Source organism: Bidens hawaiensis, unplaced genomic scaffold (assembly GCF_021521415.1).
Source record: "Bidens hawaiensis isolate Kalapana, Puna unplaced genomic scaffold, B.hawaiensis_p1.1 tig00008556_1, whole genome shotgun sequence".
In the NCBI taxonomy this organism is placed as follows: Eukaryota; Viridiplantae; Streptophyta; class Magnoliopsida; order Asterales; family Asteraceae; genus Bidens; species Bidens hawaiensis.
This window is the reverse complement of record NW_027491615.1, coordinates 287,757-298,973: the sequence shown is the minus strand read 5'-3', so window position 1 is coordinate 298,973 and position 11,217 is coordinate 287,757. Positions and strand designations below refer to the sequence as shown.

Genomic DNA, 11,217 nt, shown 5'->3' with positions numbered 1-11,217 from the left:
CATTGAAGAGAATCATACAATATATATCTTAGATATATGAGCGATTATTTTTGCCCTAAGAATCTAGAGACAAATCTGTATGGTAGTAAGTTTACTATATTCATATATCATAAAAGTTTAAAATATATTTTTGGGCAAAAGGAGATAAACATGAGGCGAAAAAGATGGATGAAAATTTTTAGTGACTATGACTGTGAAATTCAATATCATGAAGGCTAATGTAGTAGCAGATGCTTTAAGCCATAAGTATCAAGAGAAATTGAAACGGGTGTGTGCTCTCAGAGTAAATATGCAAATTAATTGAATAGAACAATTAAAAGGCGTTCAAGAAGCAAATATTACTAATGATATTGAAGGATTAAAAGGAATGCTGAAAGAATTGGAGAAAGATAAAAATGGAATTTGGAAATTTTATAAAAGAAGAATCTGGATACCTATCCAAGGAAATTTATGAGAAATAATTTTCAAAGTAGCTCATAAAGCTAAATAAACAATGCACCCTGGAAGTGATATATGTATCAAGATTTGAAGAAAACATATTGGTGGATAGGAATGAAAAAGGACATAGCTAGTTATGTTTCGAAATGTTTGACTTGTTCGCAAGTTAAAGCTGAACATCAGAACCAGTATCAAAATGAGAATTAATAACAATGGATTTTGTTACCAAATTACCTAAAACAAGAAAAACTAATGCCACAATTTGAGTAATTATGGATAGATTGACAAAATCAACTCATTTTCTACCAATGAAGGTCCCGCTCCATTTATATTCGGACTTGGGATAACTGGAGCTTGGGAGGCGGGGGTACTATTTGTGTTACTTGAATAGGAATCTTCTTCCATTGTGGTTTAATATGAATCTTCATCACTTGATAGGACAATTGGGAATCAAGTTGTTCCCATACGGCATTTTCCTTTACCAGGTGGTAATTGAATTGAACAACTATTACGGTCGGACATCTGCGCTTAATTAGATTAGGGATAGGAATGCTTTCCTATCTTATATTTACTGTTAAAACTTATCTATAATGTTTAAACATTTAGTGGTTAAAGCCCATATACTTTTCAATCAAGTATTTAATCGTTGAAATCGATGGCTCTGATAAATATATAATAACCATTAATTTCTTATTCTTTTTATAATTTCATTAAATAATAAATATATTAATATGAAACTAATCTTGACGTGATGTATTTTTAAACTATACATATGTATTTTTGACAAGGTTTCTTAGAGTCTAACCCTCAAGACATCATATTTTAATAGTCATAATGATTATTATTAAGTTTTGGACATGATTCCAACAATATGTCCATGTGAACAAAATGCAAAGTATATCAATACAACATAGTGTAGTACGTGTACGTGGCGCTACTAACAGTCACACTCACACTCACACTCACACTCACACTCACACTCACACTCACACTCACACTCACACTCACACTCACACTCACACTCACACTCACACTCATCCCATATAAAACATATGCTCTCCAATAAAAGTTTCTCATGAATCAAGATATTGGCTATGATGAATTTAAGCTTTGACTTGTTACGGGAGACATATTCACGTTTAAATTTGTTTTGTTATATATGTCACGCCTTTATGTGTTTTAAAAGATGTTTTTTTTCCACATGTGCCTAAAAAACGCTGCATATATGGAATGTGACTAAGGAAGCAATAAAACAACCAAAAATCGGGATGGTTTGTGGCTAGAAGACACAATCCACTTTAAAAAGACACATCTTACCATTTCCATACTGAGTTCATTATTACATAAAAGGTGAAGCATGATAAAAAATGCAAATTAGATTTTATTAATCTTAGGGGGACGGGGTGGTCCGTGATGGCCAACCCATCACGCGTGATGGGCCTTGGAACACCGCCGCCGGTCCCCCCATTACTCGTGATGGGGGTGCGGTCGTGATGGCCATCGCGTGGTGGAGCCCGAGGAGTTGAACGTTGGGGTGACCGTTGTGGTTATTAAGAAAAAGATTATTTAACCCATATAAATATAACTCAAATCCATATTCAAATCTAACTCAAATCCAGCTCAAATACAACTCAAATCCTCTACTACAAACAACATTCTAACATCACACCAATGGAGGGTTCTAGGAAACGTGGCTCGGGTTCAAAGAAAACCTAATCCCGACCAAAGGTTCGATAAAATCTAGGCGAGCCGACGAGATTCCTGTTACAAGATGAACCCGACACAACCCAACCATTCCAACAACAACCTTTTCAACCACAACCTTTTCAACCGTTCAAAAACCAACATTTTCAATCGCAACCTTTTTAACCGTATCAAAACCAAACGTTTATTCCACCTTTTTCTAACCAAAATTATCCAAATAATGCTTTTCAAATGTTTCAATATCAACCGTCTCAAACGTTCGTCAATCCCCTAGAGGATAACGATGTTATACATCAATTGCACGTGATTTTCGTGAAAAAGACGACAATGTGGATGAAGATGAACCCGCGGAGGAGGATGGCACCATCGTGAAGAAGCCTTGGTCGTCCGGGGAGGAGGTCGTCTTGACCAAGGCTTATTTACACGCCTCCGAAACAAAAAAGTACGGAAAGCAACAAAAAAAAAGAAATGTTATGGAGATGTGTTATTGCACATTTCGACAAACTTCCCGGGTCAACCGAACAAAATATGGACCAAATGACTTCCAAGTGGGGAGATTTGAATCGAAAAATATCAAAATTTAATGTTTGTTACATCCAATTGGTAACTATTTTTTTAAATTTATTACTTTATTTTTTTTTATAATTTATTACTTTATTTTTACAATTTTGATATATATATTTATTTTTCTAAATGTTTTGTAGGCCCAAGCTCCACAAATCGGAGCGAGCGAGGCGACTATCATAAAGAACGCCTTGAGCGATTATGTCAATATTTTTCGATATAAATCTTTTCCCCACTTTGACGCGTGGGAGGTTGCGAGACATCACCCGAAGTGGGAACTGATTCCCGTGGTCGTTATGGACGGACTGAAGGCTCTAAGGAAGAAAGGATCTTCTTCAAAAAGATTAAAAACTTCCGAGTCCGGGAACTACACAACGTCTACCGACGGCTTGTCAAGCAACATGCCGAACATGAAATTGAACGAGCAACCCGGAGACGATCCCAACGAAGACATACCCACACCCACACGGCCGCGTTAGGAAAGGAAGCAGTGGTCGAAGACTTCAACGAATACAAGTCGGCTAAGTTGGCGGAAATGGCTAAGGCGAAGGAGCGAAAGAAACTAACTCTTGATTCAAAATTAAAAAGCGTATATCAACCATTTGAATGAAAACAAAAAAAAACACCGATTTAACATTCCTCCTACAACCGTACGAACATCTTGATGAACCCTTTAGATCGATCCTACTTCAACGCAAACGCGAGATATGCGACAAGTGGGGTTGGGCAGCACCATAGGTTTTTTTTGGTCGTTTTTTTTTAATTTATTTATCTTTTATTTAATCTTGTTTTATTTTTTATTTAATTTAACGTTGTTTTAGTATTTATTTAACCTTGTTTTATTTTTTATAAAATTAAAAAAAACAAAAAAAAAACAAACAAACCATCACACCGCCACCCTAACTAAAATTTCATCACTAGTGATGGAAAGTGGTGGGGTGAAGTGGCTCACCCCCATTGGGTGTTGCAAGTGATGGGTTTTGGATCACCCCACCCCCCTTAGCTTTTACATTTTGGCCAATAATAATCTCAACTTAAGAAATTGTTTATGATAGTTCCAACTTGTAAACTATTTTCCTCTATTGATCCTTATCCAACCAGGTCTAACATTGTTAATTTTTGGTGATGTGGCAGATGATGGGGATGCCTACATGTAAAAAAAAATATTACATTATATATAAAGTTATAATTGAAAAAAATAGGTAAAATTTAATTAAGAAATAGTAAATAGTCGAGCTCGATTTTGAAAAGCAATCCACGAGCGGAGCTCGAGATTTAGAAATTGAGATCGAAACGAGCTGAGCTGGAGCTCGAGCTTTGTGTAAACGATCCGAGCTCGAGCTTTGTGTAAGTTAAACGAGTCGAGCCCGAGCTTTATGTAAGTTAAACAAATCGAGCTCGAGCATGAGCTTTATGTAAGTTAAATGAGTCGAGCTCGAGCATAAAGAGAACATGTAGGGTGCAAATGAGCCGACCCGAGCGAAGCTCGAGCTCGGATCGTTTAACTGTCATAGAGCTCGAGCTCGGCTCGTTTCGATCTCAGTTTCTAAAGCTTGAGCTCGGCCCGTGGGTAGTTTTCCAAACCCGAGCTCGGTTCGGACTCGGCTATTTTACTATTTCTTAATTAAATTTTGTATATATATATCTTTTTCAATTATAATTTTATATGTGATATAGTATATGATATTTTTAAATGTAGGCGTCCACATCATCTGTCACGTCACTAAAAACTAACGACGTTAGACCCTAGTTAGATAAGGATTGGTGGAGGAAAATAGTTTTTAAGTTGAGATTATTACTGGGCAAAGTGTTATCCAATTTCTCTAAAAAAAGTTAAACATTATTATCACACAATCAAAGATTTTAATTTAAATATCATAAAATATATTTTATATATATGTTCGTCACAACTATTTTATCAGTGATAATTTTATAAAATCAAACTAAAGAAACCGAGCATTGCTTCACGCCTTCACCCATGAGAACTTATACAGTTATACGTACAAACTTATTTGACAATTAACAATATACAAATAAACGAACCTGATATATAAATGCTATGGAGCCGTATTCATTCAAAATTATGAGATTAAAATATTTCGTATTCAAACATATAGCAGAATGCAGATTCCCGTATATTCATTTCCATGACTTGCTTTTTACTTTTCTGTATTATTTTATTTTATTTATTAACTTTTACTTTTTACTTTATAAAAAGGTATCGGAAGTTGGAGTATATTCATATGATAATATCAGATTTATACAAATAATCTTTTAAGGTAGATAGCCAGAGAATTTTGTTTAATTCCATACAAAAAATGACATGCTTATTATATTTAATAATTTCAAATGAAAAGGTTTTTCAGATTAACCATTTTTTAATGTCAATTTTATAATGTTCACATTCCCTCATATTATTAGTTAGGAAATACTTTAAAGAACATTTGTCTACCATAGTAATAATATTAACTTAAAATACTTGTTGAATACCGAGTATGGAATTATTGACCATAAATTAGTATTGTCTACATAAGTACGACTCGAACGTTTCATATGTCCAGAGCTCAATGGAGCTAACTTATAACCATCATGTCGTCTAAAATATTTAAATTATCATATATATATATATGATTTGAGTCCAAAAAAATTGTCGGTCAATATACTTGATTGTTATATATATATAGGTAATTGCTAACCAACCCTTGCATATCAATGCTAATCATATTTTTTTACCAGCTATGGCTACCTAAAACGATCAGATTTATTGATCCGAAGCCACGAGATATTGGACACTTGGCTAGTTTGAAATATAGATCACTAATAAACCCATGTTTGTCATTTTATGTAGGGTGATAACTCCGCTCACACTTATATATACTTTTAACCAACTATAGACCACCTAAAACAACCATATCTTTACAATCAAATCAATGAAATGGACAATTGAAGGTTTTCTATAATAGTCCTATTTTGGCTTATAAATATTTTTCCAACTGTGGACCAGCTAAAATGACAAATTTATACGATTAAAGCCACAAAATATGGTCAAATAATCAATTTACTATAATATAGGTCATTAGTAAACCAATATTTACAATTTAGGTCGATAATAATCCAACTCTCGTGTTTGAATCATAAAATACTTCCTGTGACAAAATTAATAGCGTTATTTATGCACACAAAAACCATGCATCCACCAACCCCAACTTCATTGGCAAACTTTATTATAACACTTTTTGTAATGAGTACAAGTTGTGACGAAATTAATGATAATTATTATTGACTATAAAACTATAAAATAATATTGCAATGATCATAAATAAGAAAATATATTAATGACAAATATACTCATTGAGAAAAGAATCCGATCTTTCTAAAAATCCATTCCAAATTCAAAACACATACCAAATCCAATATACCGTTATACCTAAAATCCAAATCAAATAATAGTAACAAATTAATAATTATTTAATCAATTAATATTAGGAATATTGGATTTTAATAATCCTTATTAAATGGTATTGGCCGATAATAATCTATATTCGTTTTATCGTCACTGACGGTCCCAAATTCAAAAAAGTTGGCCCCAATGATCCCCCGTTAAAATGACTTAACGACGTTATAGTTTTTTCTGAATTTCAAACCAATGTTTTAGGGCCTTTGATCGTTAGGAGGATACGAGTTGATTGGTGTAAAACTTAGCTCGAAATAATGATCAACACAACTCAATTTTGGTTAATTGTAAGTTCAAACACCCGAATTGAAGCATTATTTCGTCATTTTGAAGCACTATTTCAAACTAAGTTTTACACCAATCGACTCGTATCCTCCTAATGATTAAAAGCCCTAAAACATTGGTTTGAAATTCAGAAAAAACTATAACTCCGTTAAGTAATTTTTAACGGGGGGACCATTGGGGGCCAACTTTTTGAATTTGGAACCGCTATTGGTGATAAAACGAATATGGATTATTATCGGCCAATACCATTTAATATAGATTATTAAAATCCAATATATCTTAATATTATACTTTTTGCTAATAAAATGTTAGTGGGCGTCATCCCCAACCATGGCGCCCCATGGTGTCGGGAGCACCGTCCCCCGACGCGTTATATGCTCCACTAAAGGGGTAGGGGACGCTTCCCACACGGCCCGGAAGGGGGAGTCGAAGAGAAATCTGATTGGTTGTTTTATTTTTAATATAAAAATAATAATAAAAATAATGATGAAATGGTTTGAAGGCGCTCCATCCACTACACCCATTTTAGCCATAAAGCCTCTATGGTGATGTGGCGTCACATGGCGCATAACGCCCACATAGGGAGAGATTTGGTGTTCCACGTAAAGCAAGTTCGATTCCTGTCCCCAAACATTTATTTTCAGAAGCACCAGGGTAATGATGGAAGACTAGGCTAGTAGGTGGCTTTAACTAGTTGGATCATTGAACTGAACGAATTTTATCTCACCGCACTGTCAATCCTTTGGCGAGTGTTCGGGCGTTGGCCTTAGGTGAGAGTTTTTCTGGATCTAAAATCGAGTGTATTCCGATTTGGTGAATTTAGCAAGTAGCTCATTTGTAGGATTCGTTTGCCGTTCAAAAAAAATTAATATTATATTTTATTTATATATTTATATATTTTAATGGCCAACGAATCTTTCAAACAGGCAACTAAGAAAATTCGTCACACTGAGATACACTTGTCTCTAAACCAGAAAAAACCCTCACCTAATGCCAACACCCGTGAACACTTACCGAAAACATGGTCTTTGTTAATATAATTATATTAAGAAAAAGAAAAACATTTACATAAGATATACCAAAATAAAACTCAACTCAACTCAACTCAACTCAACTCAACTCAACTCAACTCTCACATAAACGGTTTCTTTGCTCTTTCTTTCTCTCTCTAACATTAACATTATGCTAAAAATTGGCGATATAAACCCACAATTGGATGATTCTGTTTTGAAATCAACTTCAAAGGGTATCCGAATATCCATTTAATTCATTTTCGATTACAACATATTCATTCATGATGCCTGCTTCAAGTGGGTCTAACTGGAAGCCTGTCGCCGGCGGTATGCCGGAAAAGTTTCCGGCAGGACTACGTGTTCTCGTTGTGGATGATGATCCTACGTGTCTTGTGATATTGGAAAAGATGCTCAAAAAATGCAACTATGAAGGTATGAATTTAATATATAGCATGTGCTTAGCAGTAACTTATCGACGTATAAGAACGATGAAGGTGGACTGGTGTCACAACTTGTTGTCCGTTTACCTGCCTCCATGTTCTAACCGGGATTATTTTGTTTGGTATTAATGAAGGAAAAAATTAATATAATATTATAATATAATAAAACCAAAATTTTAGTTAGGGTTTATTTATTTGAAATAAACCCTAATTAAAATTGGGTTTTTATTATATTGAATATGTTTAACTGTTGAGATTGAATTTGTTGTTTATGTGTAATTTAACAATTTTGGGTTGAATATTGATTAATTTAATTATTTATTTATTTATTTATTTATTTGCAGTGACAATATGCAACAGAGCTGAAATTGGGTTATCATTATTGAGGGAAAATAAAAGTGGGTATGATGTAGTTTTGAGTGATGTGCATATGCCAGATATGAATGGGTTCAAGCTTCTTGAATGTATTGGGCTTGAGATGGATCTTCCTGTTATCAGTAAGTCAATGCATTTGTTTTGACTTTTTTCGTGTTTATCGCGGTTTAGTTTAAGGTTTTGAAATTTGTGTTTTTTTTTGTTTGATTTGATTTGAATTTATTTGTGTTCTTGATATGGTCAAATGCATGTTTTATTTTATTACTGTTCAAATTTGCATATGTAGTTGTTGAAAAGTCAACTACTGTTTATGTGTGTTGAATTTTTAAGGTTTAATTTGATAAATTGTTGGTGAAATTTGCACAATCTAGAAAGTCAACACTCATCAATAAGTCAACCAGTTTTTATCTGCAGTATCTTCATGTTGTTGACTTTCAATTTATGATAGTCAACGCCATGATTTATTTGACAGAAGTCATATCTTAGGATTTCTTCATGTTGTTGACTTTCAGTTTTTGATAGTCAACGCCATGATAATATGGTCAAATTTTGACTTTCATAATGTGGTCAACTTTACAGTGATGTCAGCGGATGACAGCAGCAACGTAGTAATGAAGGGTGTAACACACGGTGCATGCGATTATTTAATAAAACCTGTTCGTTTAGAGGCGTTGCGTAACATATGGCAGCACGTGGTTCGAAGAAGGAAAAACGAGTGGAAAGATTTCGAGCCGTTAACAAGTGCTGATGATGTTGACCAACATCAGAAAGTTCCGGAAGATGTTGACTATACGTCTTCCACAAACGAAGGGAATAATTGGAAAAACACAAAAAGGAGGAAAGACGATGAGGATGAATCTGAAGAGCGAGACGAGTCTTGTTCTTCTAAGAAGCCTCGTGTTGTTTGGTCCGTTGATCTTCATCAACAGTTCATGGCTGCGGTTAACCAGCTCGGGTTAGATAGTAAGAACTTCTTTCCTCGTTTCTTTTATATTGTTTTGTTGCATTTATATGTATTTTTTACAACAGTACTGCTACATCATTCAGTATATGTTCTGTTTCGGCCTTTTTCGGTTGTCACAGTGGGTCTGATTTGGTATGGTTTAAGTTCCGCCGTTTTGGCTTGAAACTTTTGGGCTGAAAAATATAAAACCGAACCGTTGGTTTTGGGTTGAGTTCAGTTATTTCGGTCATTGAATAAGTTATTGCGGTTTCATGCACATCCCTTATACAATTTCTAAAGTAACTCGTATAAAACCTTATTTTATATTTAAACGAGCTCGTATAACATTTTCCACTTGTTAATACAGAAGCTGTTCCAAAGAAAATCTTGGAGCTGATGAACGTTCCGGGTATAAGCCGCGAAAATGTTGCCAGCCATCTTCAGGCATCTTAAAATTTCACCAAAATTTTGAAATAAATTTAAATTTTTATTACAAAAGAAGTTAATTCACATATTTGGTGCAGAAATATCGTCTATATCTTAAACGGCTGAGCAGTTCCCAGCATCTGGGCCCCATGGATGCCTCGTTTATGGGTAATCCCGATGCGGGTTATGATCTTCAAGCTCTCACTTCCGGTGGTCAACTCCCGGGTCAAAGCTTCGCGACACTCCAAGCTGCGGTTATTAATCGTTCAAATAACTTGAAATCTCCTATTTCTATGCCTGGTATCGATCAAAGAAACGCGTTTAACTTCGATAACTCAATGTTGAGATATTCAGAAGTCAAACCGCCACATTTACTTCATGGCATTCCAACTAATATGCAACCGAAGCAGTTTGTCAGCTTGCATCAATCCCGACAGCGTTCGTTTAACGGTGCGAATGGTCAAATGCTGATGCCAATGGTCGGTCAAAGTCAAAGTCAACATCCGCCCGGGTTTGCTCCAAACTACAATGTTTTAAACGAGTCAAACCAGACGAGACCTGGTTCTGGTTTTCCGAACCCGTCGTTTAACGATTGGTTGGCTTATTCGTCTAGCAAGGAAACTGACCCAGTTGCGTCGTTGGTGGTAGATGACGAAAGCGGGACCCACCGTAACGGGCCCGGGGATAATCAAGATGACCTCCTGTCTGCAATTTTTAAGCAGGTAAATAAATGTTCTATGATACAATAATATTTGTGATGCATTGTTATGGTTGTACTGTACTACTGTATGAAATAATGTGTGTAGAATTTTTGATGCAGCCGCAAGAAGGCTTTGGGCAATTGAAAAACGAGAATGGGTTCAATGGGTATGCGTTTGATGATCTTCTGAGGGGGACTTGAAGTTTTATTTTCAGTGTCTTTTAAGGATTTCGTACATTTCGTTTTGTCGAAGGTTGTTTTTGGCGCATGAATTTTTGACTGTTTTTATAGGCAACAAATTTGTTGGTAAAAAATCCAAAAATTCGATTTTCTCAACGGATCTTAGGTTTTTATGTTCGGAAATATTAACGTTGGTTGTTTGGAAATGTAGAGGGCTTTGAACGTTTATGTTTTGATGTTTGTCTGTGGGTTGGTTTGTAGATACATGATTTTAAGGTTGATTATCTTGTTTCCAAAGAAGTTTTAAAACATATTTATTTGGATTTATTGATTAAAAATGAGTTAAATATCTTTAAAAAAAACTGAAAATATGGTCGGTGAAGATCTGAAGGTGAGAAACGTAAACAGTGGGATTGTTTTTATGATTTAAGAAGATTATTATGGAGGATGGATTTTGTATATTCTTTTTGAAAAAGGGATGAGAGTATTTCGAAACTGGTACTAGTACGTCTTTAAGAAAATCGTTAAATTAGAATATGTATCGGTATTTAACAAATATTTAAGGACCGAACCGAGTATTTTCAGCATCGATGCTGGTATCAAATTTTTGGAAATTCGAGATCGGGAAATTCGGGAGAGGTACTGGCTCGGTACCTAGCTCATCTCTATTTTGAAATTAGGAAGACTAACGAAGT

At 34.9% G+C, this 11,217-nt stretch overlaps 1 protein-coding gene across 1 annotated transcript; it reads left to right on the top strand.

The window, feature by feature from the left end:
• The first annotated feature begins 7,739 nt into the window (after nt 1-7,739).
• On the top strand, nt 7,740-10,814 carry LOC143529465 (two-component response regulator ARR2-like). The gene is made up of 6 exons (XM_077025251.1): nt 7,740-7,890; nt 8,243-8,395; nt 8,853-9,236; nt 9,584-9,660; nt 9,741-10,364; nt 10,463-10,814. Exons 1-6 carry the CDS (start codon nt 7,740-7,742, stop codon nt 10,541-10,543), a joined length of 1,470 nt encoding a protein of 489 aa, XP_076881366.1. The 3' UTR covers nt 10,544-10,814.
• Nucleotides 10,815-11,217: the final 403 nt, after the last annotated feature.